The 16,180-nt window shown below is 43.8% G+C and overlaps 1 protein-coding gene across 7 annotated transcripts in view; it reads right to left on the reverse strand.

The window, feature by feature from the left end:
• Nucleotides 1-16,180, reverse strand: part of LOC128752983 (nck-associated protein 5-like) — a 98,461-nt gene that overhangs the window by 50,980 nt on the left and 31,301 nt on the right. For 6 of the 7 annotated variants that reach the window (XM_053854841.1, XM_053854839.1, XM_053854842.1 and 3 more), the window contains one exon: nucleotides 5,765-5,828. In XM_053854841.1, the coding sequence (XP_053710816.1) occupies nucleotides 5,765-5,828 (64 nt within the window). Of the gene's footprint in view, nucleotides 1-5,764; nucleotides 5,829-7,367; nucleotides 7,509-16,180 lie in introns of those variants that run through there. The other variant, XM_053854845.1, reaches the window with a different exon arrangement.

Consider the following 16,180-nt stretch of genomic DNA (forward strand, 5'->3'; position numbering starts at 1 on the left):
CACTGCCACCCCGCCCACACAGTCATTCAGCCAGTGCAAGCAGTCCAGAGTGTGGGTGAACGCCACGGTGTGAAGATGCGATTTGTGCCTGGCTGTCAGCGCCCATCACCACTGAATATGCAGAGCACCATGGGGACCCCCAGCCTCTGGCCCCTGTGCTGCCCGTGATAAGCCCAATCTGCAGAGACAGCACCTGAGTCCCTCTTGGTTCCCCCCAAACCACTTCCCTGCTGTCACTCCTCCAAACAACAGCTGTCAGAAGCACTACAGAAAGGTTCCTTCTGTCTTGAGGTGGAGAGGCATTAATAAAGGTGGGAACATGGCACGCTGAGGGCCAGTCAACCGAAAGACTGAGAAAACCTGGTTACAAGGTTGTTTTTGGATGGTTTGACTACTCGTAGTGATGGTTGATTACTTAGTGAAATATCATTAGTCGGTTTCGTTGATGTCAGAGGCGTCACCGGTATTTGAATTAAACATTTCTGTACAAAGGCAGTTCTTCAGTTGGCAGTTCTGTGCACATTTCAAACTCTATTATTAAAAAAAGGAACAAAGTAAATAGCAATTACAGACAATCAGCGACAGAGTCACATTTTTCTCGTGATTTTCATCTGTGCTGTTCATAAAAAAGGGCTGTGTAAAAATGTAGCTGTTCACATTAATCCACTGAAAACGGTTTAAAACAATGTACAGTAGTACAGTAGAGGTTTAAGTGCCAGGCCTGCAGTGGGCACTGTAGTGCTCAAACAAAAAGCTAAGAAGACAGCGCGGCATGTGCATATGAAGCTTGTGAGGTATCAATGCACAGGAGCGGAACATATTCAACAGGGAAAGGGCTTGGTGTGGACTGACATTGAGGCTGAGCTGTGGTTGTGAGTCATTGCAGAACTACAAATCAACAGAGACATGAGAAAGTGAGTGGAACATTTTTTCGCTATAAAGGGTTTGGAAAGCAAAAATGTGACGTCAGGCTGATGTGATCTCTCCAGGACCGCTGCAAAAAAATCTGGCAACCCTGTGACTTCCATGGCGACCCAGCCGGAGCGATTCAACAACAGTCAAAGAATATCTGGACTGTCCCACACGTCTCACAAGTTTGCTCTTCATTTGATAATTTCCTCGTTGGTATTGCCTGATGCTTGGTCATCAAGCATCAGGCAATACTTGCTCCGTTGTTGTGGAGACGCTTCTGCCGTGACCTCTGAATCAAAGTCTGCATACAGTGTTGAATCTTTCCATCGACTGACTCCCTGCCTGAGAGATCCACTATTCTATATTATCACGGAACCTAGTCTCCATGCAGAAAGATAAGCCTGTGTGTCGAAGTTTCGAAGTGAGGATGCCCGACAACACTATGACTAGGCTGCAGTTCATATATCTTTGTATTACTTTCATGTGCTACTGTGCTTTGTTCCTTCCTCAGATTTAAGTGAATGACAATTACACTACATATTACAAGGTGGGAAGTCAAAATTCTACAGTCATTAAAGCTTTTTCTTTTTGGAGTTCAATGTGTTTTTGTGCAGTTTTAGCTCGGGGATCACGTGCTACTACATGCTGTGATACGTGTTTGTGACTGGCTTGTTGATCCAGCCTTTTCAAATGTGTCCACTCTGGAACATAGTCTCAAAAAGTATCGTAAACGGTGATTGAAAATGCTGAATCCTTTTGGATGGAAGGCCTATCCAAATTTGTGCGCATACGACCAACTCCTTCTCCATGTGGACAAGGCTATGAAGTCAGTGTTCCCCAAGACAACACAGGCTCCTCCTGCCCCTAAACTAAACTAAATGCACTCAAACGAGTCGCAGCCACAGACTATTGGAAGTAAAATGTTCATTGATTTTTTTAAGTAACAGATTCCACGCCTCCTATTGGCCAAGTGGAGCACAACAATGGGTTGGTAGCAATCACTGGTGGGTAATCAAACTTCAGATTCCGTTATCATGGACCGAAACAGCACATTTATTGTTTTGGCCCACGGGCACGTTTCACTATTCTCTGCCACCTACTTAATATTCATACAAGCGTCCATCCTTATCTGCATTACCAACATAAAAAAGCGATGATACTGAAGAAAAAGAGTGGAGCAGAACAATCGAGGGAAAGGAGAGTTCAAGCTTGTGACACTATCAAGTTGGGCAGTGCTACGAAACAAGGATGGGAATGTGTATGTGTGCATGTGTGTGCGTTTGTTCACAGCTCGTATCTGTCAAAGCTCAGATATCACGGAGTGTCTGCACCAGCTCAAAGACAAATAAAGTGAGCTTGTCAAAGCCAGAGTGTTTGCTTTCACATGTTGTTTGGACAGCCGTCTCCAGTGCTCATAATCTTACCTAACTGGTTTAAATGCCCATTTTTAACAGCCCCTCCTCTTTACGAGTCAGAATGCAGGCTTGTGTGTTTCTGCGCCGCTACAGGAAGCTCTGCATCCTGCCCCTGATGGACTTCAGAGTGGCATCAAAAGAAAGTGGCAGACTGAGCGTGGCCCCACCCGGTACCACGCCTCAGTGTTGGGGGTGTGCGGAATTCCAGAGGAACCTACAGCAGCGACAAGGTCGTGAATTAGCGGTTTGACTGGAGACAGCCTTGCAGGCAAAGAGGTGTTTCAGCTGAGGCTTTAAAGGCCACGAGCACGCAGCGGTCCGATTTCGTTGGACCGTATCTCTTCATACCTAATGCATCTTGTGTGGCCAGCCTGGATTTCATCTCTCCCAGCTGATCCGTAACCAAAAGTGTTGCAACCTTACGCTGCCAGTAGCGCTTATTTCCCAACAGGGGATCCAATTAAAACACACAGTCGGCAGTAAACCGCGCTGTTAATACAGTTTCATTCAGACCGACGGCTGTATAAAACCAGCTGGGGAGACGAGCGGTTTTCATTCCTGCAACTCATCTGTGACTTCTTTGTCTGGCACTGAGCAAACGATAATGGATGTTATCAGGAAAAGGATTTATGCTTCAAAAGTCCAAGGTAAAGGGGTTGGCAGTTTTAAAGGGGAGACAATTTGGATGGTTTTTTTTTTTGTTACTTTGTTTTGTTCGGGTGGATGGCATCCCCCGAAGCAGATTTCAGTAAGTAGAAATGGACAACTGGAGATGAGTTATATGGATTATTGACTCAGGGACAAGTGAAGAGACATATTTGTGAGGAGGATGCAGGTAGAAATCTGCAGTCTGAGATCATGAACAATTATGCAATCTGTGGTTTCAACAATGTTTAAACGTTCCTAAAAATGAGAGAAAGTTGTCAAATAAAGTTGCTGTACCAGTAGATGAACGAATGGCAAATGATTGAAAAAGGAAAGAAAGAGTATAACACCAAACTCCTAACAACAACCAAGTTGCTTCTTTGAAAACAGACTAAATATGATGTTCAGATGAGGTCATAGAATATTTCCCAGTGGCAAACAAATGAGTATATAGTTTTATGAATCCCTAAATAAATTGTCTTTCTGAGGCCAGAGCAAATCCAATTTTTAAAACGCAATAACTGTATTATAACAATAAACCCCCACAGTTGGAAATGACACCACCTTCTAGCTGCCGGAAGACAAAAGACACCAGATGCAGATTGAAAAGTTCATCATCTCACAAGGTCCGTGCCTTGGCAGGCTTGGGTGGGGGCTGGGAAGGCGTGTGGGTGTATCAAAAAAGAAGGAGTGGGGGTACAAGCCAGCGTGCTCTGAACCGGCCAGCAGTTCGACAATTATCTCCTTGATGCAGCAGTCTCTTTTCCCCTTCTTTTCAGGAGCAGCAGCGAAGCTCCGGAGCCTCCCAGGAATGCCATGATAGTTAGAGAGTGCAAGGGGGACACCAATGAGGATAATCCCAATTTCAAATGGAGCTTAGTGATACTCCCTCCTCCCACTCCACCTCCATTCACCCTCCTCCTGTCTGGCACAGATAACTCATCCCCCCTTCTCAGACCCGTGCACGCTCAGACACCGGTGCGTTGCACGGCCCTCGAAAGTCATAATTAGCACGTCATCCACTCGCGTGAGGAAGAGAAGTGACTCGGGTCAGAACCCAGGAGTGAGTGATGCCTTTTCCTCGACTGCAGGTCAAAAGACGCTGAGGTCAGAGGAGATTTGGAAGACAGGGAGGGGATGAACAACATTTCTATGCATTAATACAGTAGGATAATGATGACAACATATCTCGTTTTACTGCCACTATTCAATATATATACACATCGAGCAGTCAAATGATCTTCTTTCATTCCTTTACAGCTTCATGCTCTTCAAGTCCTAAACCTTACGTTTGACCCGGATTCCTTCCTCCCTCCTGATTAGTTTGGAACAAACTCTCTGCACTCACTGAGGCCCTTTTGTGGATCTGTTTGAGACCCCTGATAAATGAAAATGAAACAACAAAACTGAACCAAAACACAGAATCCTTCTTTTATCAATTATTTTTTTCTGTCGGTCTGAACCGGTCTTGAATAGACTAAGACAAGACCCAGTAAAATGCATTCGAGAAACCAAGACCAATCTCGAGTACTACAACACTGGTTTCTACTTGTAGATACATCTGCTAAATGAAACAAGATGCATGGAACTGTGTCGCAAAGGGAGAAAATAATGCTAAATAATATTAATATGTTTTATAGTTAATTCGACTCAAGTAGCCACCATTGGAGTACTGAAAACCCTTGGCCTTATTCACAAGCTTCATGATGTAGTCACCTGATGGAAAACCATTCCAGGTGACAACCTCATGAAGCACATCACGAATGTGAAGAACAGAAATCAATGTAAAATTCTCCCTGCTCCGTCAAGCGCTGGAGCTTTAAATGGCGTGTTTAATTTGAAGGCCCTTTCCTGCACAGCATTTACCCGTGCATGTGCTACAGGATGAAAACTTTACATGACAGATTGAAAGAACCTGCACAGCAGACATGCTGCTCCCGAGTGAGCAGCTGCGAGGGAGGAGCAGACGCTTCACAACCAGCAGGGCTTCATCAGAGCGCCGGCTGTCACGTGATCGGTTGTAGTGATCTGCCTTCACTGATCACACTGACATCGGCCGATCATGATTGGTGACTGAGCGATCGGAGCATGCCTAAAATCAAGTCATGAAAGTGAAGAGAACGCATGGCCTGTCCTATTTATTCATTAATCCAACGTACTTTCTGCTTTACTCCCCGTACCCCAAGGTCCTCAGGGGCCCGGCTAAAAGATTATTATCAACAGTTACAATCTCAGCTGTAACTGAAAAAAGCTTTGGCTGAACAAGACAAGCTATCGCCAGAACATTATTAAGTTGGTTGGCTGAGCATAGGTTCATTGGAAGCAATGAAAATTGTGATCATTTTTAAGCTGAGCCAACACATTTTTTAGAGACCATGTCCAGTTTATCTATCATAGACGGGAAGTGTGAAACTATAAACATACTTTGGAATCATAATGGGCTTCTGGCAAAACACCCACCTCTCCCTGACCCCTTCAACATCAAGCACATTGTCATGGTGAAAAGTCACATGCGATTTTTGGATGAGTGCATGTTGCTCTAGGCACACTGCCACTAAGAGTCAGTTGTTTGGTGGAACAGCTGCGGTCTATGGTTAGATTTCCTGCTCTGAGGCTGCGATCAGCTGAACGAGGCTTCATCCAGACACACACACATCTCTGACCTGCTCAGCTGAATCATTCTGACAAATTAACATTCATGAATTATTTCCAGGTTAAATGTCGTCTGTGTTGTTCTGCGACAGAAAGTAGTTGCCAATGTGTGTATGTTGGAGAACAGCGCCACCCCTCACCATTGTGCCTTCCCTCTTGCTCCGTGCAACTTCCCTCTGCAGACGAGCCACGGCCAGCTTTTCCCTGGAGAGAGACGAAGAACCCAAGTCAGTAACATTAACACACACACACATGCACACACAAACAATACGAGGCCACAGGGTCGTCCATGAACTGCACAAAACTTTGAGCTTGCAGTCACGTCCAGATAAAAATAGCCTGGTCCAAAAAAAGCAGCCTGGAGTCGGCCAGATCCCGACAGGCAAACAGGAATAATCAAAGAAACAGAGTGAGCATGTCCAATCCCATGTGGGGGATTCCTGACGTTAATGGGAGAAAACTTGGCCAGCGCTCCTGGATAATGAAACAATGTTTTAGTGCCCCTGCGGAGGAGTCGCAACAACCACTTCAGGAGACAACATGCATGACTGCAGGGGATGTGACTCTGCCATTGATTTAGGATTTTTCCCTTTGGTGTTTGCAGTCAGTCTCTGAAAAGTACTTCATTAAAGTACATTGAACCAAAGGACACAGGTTTACATTCAATACCATAGGTATGGATTTCCAAGCCCATTGTAGAGCTCTCGCACTTATCCTTGGGGTATCCTACCTAATACGTCCTGATCATTTTATTGCATTTTACTTTTAAAGAACTATTTGTGTGGCACAGTCGAACACAGTTTATCCTCAAATATTCACAGCTGTAATGTTAATAAACAACTATATGTTTAGGTTACCTCCATAACCAGCTAAAAAGAAAAGAAAAAAGTCTTACAAAAGGGTTTCAAAATCCAAATCAAAAACTGAAATCAAGACACTCTACGTTCTGTGAAAACACAAACCAAATGTGTGATGGGAAGCAGCACATGAGCAGGGAGAATGAGTTGTTGTTGAGGCTCAGATTAATGTCCACAATCCACCGCATACACACTCATAGTGAGTCTGGAGCAACTTAAATAAATGAATTTTCATAAACATAAACATGATGTGCCAAAGGTTACCCCTACAGGAACAAATATCGACATCAAATGAGACTAGAATTAATCTGTAATGTGAGGAGAACATGACCCAGACCCTGGAACAGCAGTGAGACTGATGACAGTTCACTTCATTCCACGGGAAATACTGTAAGCATGTGTTACATCAATACTTGAACTGGAAAACGAAAGATCAAAGGTTTCACAATGTAGGCAGATGTTGGCTTTAATGTCTGAATAAGGTGTTTTGGAGCGACATTAGGACCGACATGACCCAACAGACTGGGTGGCTTGTCATCCCGCAAACTACTCCATCGAAAGTTCAAGTGGGAGCAATACCTGTACCGTATTTCTGAAGCCTATTTCAATAAGTAAAATACTCCCACTTTGCTTTAACCGACAATATTCACGCTCACTTCAGGGAGTACAACAACACGACAACAAACATTGAACGATCAGTTCCTAACATCACACTCGAACACACCACCGTGAGAGCGGGTAAAGAACAGCAGACACCACAGCCACCAGCACATTTCTCACCACTGCTGCAGGTCAAAAAACAATCTTTTTGGCTCCTAATCCTCCCCAAAATAACTCATGACTAACGTCTACTATCAGCCGCTGACAAGTCATTATTGTTTCTTACCTTTCGGGGGAAAATCCCAGCTGATTAGGCGACGCACTGCAGATGAATGAATCATCCGTCTCGACCAAAAACACAATCTGTTAAAGACTCGTGGAGGCTCTGGCTACCTCTCTTATACTGGCATTTCCACTTGTGATGGTGACAGACCGCAGTGGTGAGTAAGGGAGAAAAGGTGTGTGTTTGGGTGTGTGTGACGTTCAGGAGTGAGGGTGCGAGGGTGTGTGCATGCAGCTGAGGCACAAACAAACAAGGAAAAGAACGCTGTGCACGCAATGCCCTCCTGTGAAAGTGTGACTACTGATCTCATGTTCCAGTTGCACCATGTGTCACTTCCTATTACCAGACACCAACACTATTACACCACCTGGCTGACAAAAAAAGTGTTTCTGGAATTTCTCAGTGCAGATATTGTTTTGTTTCGCAGAACAGGAGCTGGGATTCCTCCAGTCTGTGTTATGGCTGAGCGTCGGGCTCGTAAGGGGTTAAGTTTCAGGGCACTTATGCAGAGGCATGTTCCAGGAGGCAACTGCACCGGTAGAAAATCATCACCAAGCATAGAGCAATTTGACAGTGTTAAAGCAATTGTAGTAATTGGCAAGTGTTAACCTTCAAACAAGTTGATATTTGCAGTATTGAGCAATGAAGCATAGAGCATGAATCAAATACAATACAAGTTGTGGATATTTTTCCATCCACCTGTCCTACGATCACTGCACATCAAACAAAAGAAATATGATCGTAAAAAAAGAAAGCTGACTGTCTGGCATGTGTGGCAGTCTTGTTTACACTTATTATGTTACCATTGAAATGATAGCATTTTGGGGAACATAACCATTAAGAACATATTTCTTACTTATTTACTGTTAATGATAAGTTATATTTGTGTCAGCTAGAGCAGTGCTTCTTCACCATAGGGCCGGGGCCCATGGTTGGGTCATGAGCGCCCCCTAAAGGGCCGCTAGAATTTTTTTGTTTTAGACCTCCTACACTTGCCACATATGTGTGTCATTGACTGGACAGCAGCAAGTTCGTGATAGTTACCAACTATGGAGAAGATCTTAAAAAGAAAAAATGATAAAGAAAGTGATGGTGCCCCCAACAGTAAAAACTGTTCACCTGTTGGAGCAGTTTTTTTTTTAATTAATAAGAACATTTGATGGCAATACTTTCATTTACACTTTACTTATCTTCTTTAGAGTTTATTTATTAAAAAAAAAAAGGATATTTAGATGTTGTTTTATTATATTTATTTTTTTCTGAATTTTGTTCATGACGTTGCACCTGCTTCTGTTACAGGTTGGACTTTTCCATGACAAATGTCTTTGCGCTGATCATGTAGTTTCATGTCATTGTCATTTCATGTCAAGGTTTTGGTTTGTTTACATGTACGGTTATTGAACATCCATTGACCTAGTAAGCAGCTGATAAACATATGAATAGGTCGTGTTTATATTTGTTACCTAATCTAAAGTGCACCACAAATAAACAACTTGTTCATTTGTGTATTAGCAGACAGTCATTAAACATCATAAAGTACTGATTAGTGCCCTCTTGACTGAATTCATTACTATTTAAACACCTTCAGACGACATACTGTGCCAATTTCTCCATTTTGCAAAAGCACATTCACACTGAAGGGATCTTGTGTGGCAGAAGACAGCCCAATATGGATAATGAATAATGGAGAGCTGTGGATATAGTGGAGGTCCAATCTCCTGAACCCATCTTCCAACGCACAACCTCCCAGGTGAGACACTTGCAGACAGAACTTGGCATCCGGCCCCCAGAGACCCCTGCAGCGTAGCATTCACAATAGATCAACCCTGTTTCCTCCACTCATTCTCCCTGCTCAGGAGCTGTGGAGGCTTCCTCCTCCTCCTCCTTCAACAGCTAAGACACAATCTGTCAGGGCTGAGGGAGGATCAATCGCAAAGAGGGGACTCGCCAACCTGAGCAGACATGTCTCCAGCACACTGTGGAGGGTTCAGGTATGTTTTCATCTCTGTCATCACTCCAGCAGGTTCGGTCCACCCTGCTTTTATCATGAATTTAAAAAAGTCCTTTGTGTTCTCCGCTTCCTGTTTGAGTGAGGAGCATCAGCTCTGTGTGAAGTGTGCGCGCAGTATATAAAGGTAAATCACTTCATGTCGCCCCTGCACTTGTGGATGTAAACAAGGCTATGAAATCTGAAGAGCCGTACCAGTATCGTCAGGGTGACTGAAGCGGAGCTAAACATCCTGTCTCTGCAGCTTGTTAGTTGCAGAGCTGTGAAGCACCCACACAGAGGAGCGTGCTCAGAGTGCTCTAGTCACAGCCTGGCAAAACCTCTGGACCCGCTCTCCATAACACTGATCCTTCTCTGGTGCAGTTATGTAACTTTCAGCACCGGTCCAAGCCTCCTTTGCCATCAGAACAATGTGCTCAGCAGGGCAGTTGGACATTGGTGCAACCAAACATACTGGCAGGGAGCCTGAGCTTAGACAGCAAAGCCTTACTTAAGTTAACATTTGTCAAGCAGGATCAGTCTTTAGAAACCGAGAATGATGGTGCATCGCTCCAATCCATTCATGGCTTCGGGTGAAGTTGTGACCTGAACTCAGGGTGGAGAAGCAAACACCGCCAGCCAAACGTCTCTTCTGAGTATCTAGATCTGTGGGGTCGGAGGAAAAAGTAAAAAAAACTGGCCTTCAGACGGCGACAGCCTGAGGTGCAGACGGTGGGTTCACGCTCTGGAAGAGCAATCCAAGCTTAGGTTTGGTACATCATTATAACCTTGTGTTTTGGATCTTTACACAAACAGTTTTATTGACTTGGTTTTTGTTTGGTAAGTCCTGAGGTATGCTAGGCAAGTTCTGGCACTGCCCTCTTAAACATCAAAATTGAAAGAGTGGCTGAGGTGCAGCTATTTGTTTGCCTCACTACATAAACATTAAAAGTTATACTGATCCATATTGAAGTTATTTTTTTTCAGAGATTCAAAAGCCTTTTTCATCATTCAACCAAGCAGTTACTTCGACTTGGAACGTCAGCGAGTGCACTCCCCACATCTGCTACCGGTCCATGGCTCCCGCTGCATTAGGCAGCACCAATCACTCACAGCCAAGTCGCAGCACTCGGGCTGACCACCAAGCACTCTGACCTGTTCCTCCCACCTCAGCCACAGCTGCTTTCTGACCTCCCGTCTCCCACTGTAGACACTGTCTGTGCTCACAAGGCGGCGGAAAAAACAGGAGCCACATGTCAGCGCCTCGCTTACCCCCTTCACCAGCAGCCTTACCTCACCAGGGCAGACCATTAATTATTGACAAGGTGAAATGTGATGAGGTTTGCCTGCCAGCACACAAAGAACACACGCCTTTTCATCCCTCCATGTGGCCTTGTGATGTCTTTGCTTCATGAAAGCAGAACATCAGGAAACAGGTTTTCGTTCTCAGACAAATTTTTAACTACCCAAACTGCAGCAGGATGGGTTTACTTTCAATAAGTTACAGTAAAATGCTATTTACATAAGTGACAACAGTTCAATATATTAAGGTTCAGTTCAAGGACCCAACCTGTCCATTGAACATATGATGCCTACCATACGTCAGAATTTATAAACAGTGTTCCAGCCGCAAACAAAAGTTTAGCAATATACAAACAATCGTTCAGACCATGGAAAATTTGTGATGGGCCAGGATGAGAACACACAGGACAAGAGTGAAACAAATATTCATACAACTTATTTTTTAGATTCAGCTATGTTTTCAGGACAACTTCCCAAAAACATATTTGAAATACTAACTTTTATTCATTTATTTAAAATCATTTCTGAAGTACTAAGATGTTGAATTAGTGAAACATTATTTTCTTTTGTATGAAGTGTTTCAATTTGTGCGTCCAAATGTCACCATTGAAAAGAAGATACAAACTGAAAGATGCTGTTAAAATCTCTATTTAGCAAAGAAAGTTCCTGGCACAAACACTTCGGCTCAGTTTAGATAAGCAGATCAATCCGACTTTATTCAACATCAAAGGAGCCATCATGCTGATAATCCTCTGTCTTTATCGAAGGCGAGCAAATTACGCGTGATCAGGAAAAGTCAGGCGATCTCTCTCAAGATTCATCACAGATCAGCAGATCAAACCCCCGCGTGAACTGCAGTAGCCAAAAATGAGACGTGAGAAATCGTTGGAGACTCCACGGAATGCTGAGCGCGGATCGCCCCTCCCTGTCTGCTCCGTTAAATGTTTTCTTTTTCTGCGTGAGCCACATTCCTGCAACCAAACATTGCATGTGAGCAGATGTGTTTTAAAGATGGCCGCTGTCGCCGCCAACACACCCATCTTACTGCCTGTCTGTCTGTCTGGAGGCTTCACCCACCAGGCCATGAGGACAGCACGAGACACTTAACTGATAAGAGCATGCTTGAGTTCACATGTACAAACACACGTTTAAAGATCTGGCACACATCTGCTGTGGTGTTGTTGTTTCACAGTCAAACTAATGAAAAATGTAAAACCCATTTAAAGTCGATCACTCTGCTTTAACACTGCGCGGGCGCGAGAAAGTATCTCATCATTTGGTTCACACATTTCCACCTAACCTTCACCGAAGGTCTTGGCCGTCAGAATCAGCTCACTCATGAGACAAAAGTGCTTGCGTTGCAACTAGAAGCATGTACATTGCAGTCACACTTTCCATCCATTGTTCAGCTTTCCACACACCAGGTCCGGGTGTTTGGAATTAATTTGGCAACTCTCGTTTACAACTGAACTGTAATACTAGAATGTTCTGCTGACTCAGGGAAACAGCATTGAAGTAAAGGGTGTTTTACAGTGGCTGTCAACATGCAGTTCTTTAGAGAGGCACACAAACAGAGGGCCTTTTACCCAGTATGACAAATGGCTGGGTCACATACAATAAAAACAAAAGGCGAGGTAAACAGCCACACTTGAGCCGCGACTCTCACCCACGTAGCGAAAAATCTGTCTTTTGCTTTATTTTGATCTGGCGTTTACTCGTGTGCACTGTCAGGGTGCTGATCAAATATTGTCATTGTTGACCCCGACTGGTCACCAAAAGGTATCCAGTGTTTGGAAAAGAGTTAAACTTCACGAAGAGGACCTTTTCCAGCTGTGCTAACACCTTCAGTCTCTGGACGTGGTCCTGCATGTTTCTCTAACTATTATCCAGTGATTTACAGCCCAGAAAGCCAGAGGGGGTGAAGTGTGTTGACATTCTCTACCCCTCACAACCTCAAACATGACACTGATGCCCTTCCCTGCCTCGACTAGAACAGCCTTTTCCTGAAATGTGCCACTGCTGCAAAGAAATACGTAACAATGAAGGATACTCCCCTTTTGTATACTAAACATTTTTAGATGCCTGTGCAAGTGACTCTCACAACACAAGTGTATTCTCACTTGGAAGGCGGTATGACCTAAAAAAAAACTAATCCAATTTGGGAGATTTTATTTCGATAGAAACTGAGAAGCAGACCGTTTAGAGAGCCACTTAAAGCAGCTTTGACAGCAGGTGAAAGAACAAAAACGAAGAAACCAGAAAGACCAGAAACAGAAAACATCCTGGAGGTTGCATGAAGAGCAGTTTGCTATGACATGGACAAAACCCCCCAAAGAAAACAGTATTTCAAGAGGTAGTCTTACATTAAAGGCTGATCACCCATATTTATATTTGTATTTCCTCCATTCAGCATCTATATACTTTTGTTTGTCTTCTGGGGTGTAAAATTGAAATGAAAGTATATGGTTTGACACTAGACTACAAATACTAGTCATGTTGTAGGAGACTTCAGTTAAGTTAGTCAAGCAGGCATGTCGGTCTGGTAGCTTCCATATGGTGACCTATAAAGGGGATTATCAAAACAAAATGGTGCAAATCCGTCAGAGATTTGAAAAATGTTGAAATCCACAAGCAGGGATTGAGATTACTTTGGTTTCATGATACATTTTCAATACATTGTTTTGTCTGTTGTTTGAAAGTTTGGGAAGATACACAGGGCACAGTAGGCTTCACACCACTAGTAGAAAACTCTCCTGAAAAGTCACCATGGCCAGGGAATTGTGGTCATACCATCTCACCAGCCTCCTCAGAGCTCCTTCTTCAAGGCAGAACCAGACAAGCTGGAGAGGAGGCCATCCTGAATCCATGATCTTATACTTTCACTCACAACACACAGCATGTGAGGGTGGCTAAGCATTGCTTGGACAGTAAATTGAGAGCTTGGCCTCTTGGCCTCGCTTAGCGTCATAACAAGAGACCAATACAATCTCCTCAACATTGAAGATTTACTCACTAGTGGACAAGACTCTTCGCTAACCAGAGAGGGCATTCCACCCATCACTTTCACAAACAGACAGAGCTCACCAATTCAATCTTTAATACGCAAGCAAGATGTACACATGAACGCAGTTGGGCACTGGAAGTGCTTATGCATGGTGGTGGTCCCCACTAGTTGCATTACTACATGAATTAAATTGCAAAAGTCTATTCTTGAAATAAATAAAACCCAATTTCACAGACATGCAATTCCATTTTGTTCACCGACCAGATGTTTCTGCATTGGGAATTGATAAGTTTTAGACGTGTCGGGAAACCCCCCAGGTCACTTACATCAGCCAAATATAGAGCTTTTGTCAAGACAGCAGATATGGGAGAAAGGCACAGGCTGTGTGTGAACCTTTCTGTCTTTAATTCAAAATATGCTAAAAAGAATCAGCAACATCATTTTTTGCGACTCAGGATATCACCCAAACACATTAGATGCAGTCCATTCCGAGAAACTTTTATCCGGTTTGTTTCTTTATGTGCATTGAAACCCTGACCGCAGGTCTTTACACCTCGACGAGCTCATGTGGAGCATAATAAACCACAATTGTTCTCTGCAGTGACATCACTTAACAGACTTAGTAGGTGTCTCAGAAAAGCTTCTGTCCCTCAGCCTAAACTTCTGCGCACCCAGTCATCCGTGGATTGTTCATAAATCAAAGACCTTTACTGCTTATGACCTTAAAATGTTGACGTCTGTGAGTTACCTTACGCAAGGTATTGCAGTAAAAAGGCAGCTAACTTGCCAAACTCAGCTCCAGGGAGTTTTGTTTTTAGAGTTCCCACGTGCTGTTAGTCGGGAAGATAAATGTGGGCTAAAGAGAGGAATGTGTTCTGCCTTAATTGAGCTAGATGGCCTGCAGTCACAGAAGCAGTGTGTCTTAACAAGGCTCCGGCTGATGAAAGTTGCCTCACGCGTACACATCATTAAACTGGCTGCTTTGGCCCATGGCTCCACGCTGCCTGCTCAGACTATTTGAATTATATGGGAAAGTTGTCTTGTAAGAACTTCCCCCTCCTTTTTGCTTAAAATGAAAACTGGCTGTCAATGAAGGGGAAGTGCCTCCATGCTGAGGCCCACTAGGCTGACCATTGAAGACAGGAACATTCCAGAGTAATTCACTTTGACCTGTACCCAACATGCCAGTGGACGTTCCCCACATACAGGGTACCGCATAGGAGCAGGCTGACGAAGCGGATGAAAGAGACTGGAAATTAAAGGATGATTTTCTTTGTTTCATTTAACCAGATGCCCGTCAAAAACATTGACTTCCTTTGCTAATAAATCGTGACACAAAAGAGTCATAGCACCGCAGTAAACATGACACGCTTCATGTTACATACTTCCAATCAAATCTCATCCAAAGTAGGACATGAACCAGCGGGAGAAAAAAAATTCTAAAGTGGAAGTGGTATCACTTTGGCATGTCCTGGATGGAGAGAATTACTGTTTTAACTCTATAAAGTCAAATCCCTGCACTTGGCAATCCTCTTATCTCCTAATCCCCAGGTACGTTTCAGAGGGGCAGCGGGCTCAACGGCCCACGGCTGCAACGCATCTGTGCTGGTGCTGGAACGACAGCGGTTGCTGCTGCACAGGACATCAGCTAAACAGCATCTGGAGCAGGCAATGGAACAAGTGCTTACTCAGAAAGTTCAAGAATGCTCAACAAAAAAAGATGAATAGCAACATCAAGATTGAACACTATCTAAGTCTTTAATAAAGGTGTGCCGCTGTGACATGACACAAGTGCGAAAATCGTGATTAAAACAGAAGCACGGTCCAAATGGTTTGAACAAAAGCCACATATTGCTGGACATAGGTCAAACTAGTAAGCTTAAGTAAGTTACATAGTCGCTTAAATGTAGTTTTAGATTGTTGTACTTCACTTCAGGTGAACCGTTCATGCTCTTGGGCACAATTTCTCATGAAATTCTGAAAAAAAAAAAAAAAATCCAAAACAAAAATTTGGCCTGGCACGCAAATGACACAAGATTCCGGCATTCACTTTTGTATTGAGAGAACACAAATCCGCATTCGAAGCTGTTTGTGTTGTGAGCTGAATATAGGTATGAGCAGGAAAACCCCCTGATATGGGATGACTTTGACAAAAGGACACTTGTAAAGCAGCACTTAAAGAGACCTTCTTCCTGCAAATAGCAGCAACTGTCCAGACACAACACTATCTACATCCATTTTTCAGTTGGATTCACACCCAAGCCCACAGCAGTCATTTCACTCAGGGATTAGTGGGTCGGACAGAAAAATATTAATCAGCTTTAGTGAGTTTAAGAAGTGGAGGGAGGGAAACGGTGCATTCCTGCACAATTAAATCCCTGGCAATGTTGAGTTCAACCAAAAACAACCACACTTCCTCATGGTATCAGACCAAAACAAAAGTGCTTTAACGCAGCAACATGCAGGAGCAACAGGACCCGCGGTTCCCCCTTTGATTCCATGGAATCATGGTGCAATATGACA

This window comes from Synchiropus splendidus, chromosome 1 (genome assembly GCF_027744825.2).
Source record: "Synchiropus splendidus isolate RoL2022-P1 chromosome 1, RoL_Sspl_1.0, whole genome shotgun sequence".
Lineage (NCBI taxonomy): Eukaryota > Metazoa > Chordata > Actinopteri > Syngnathiformes > Callionymidae > Synchiropus > Synchiropus splendidus.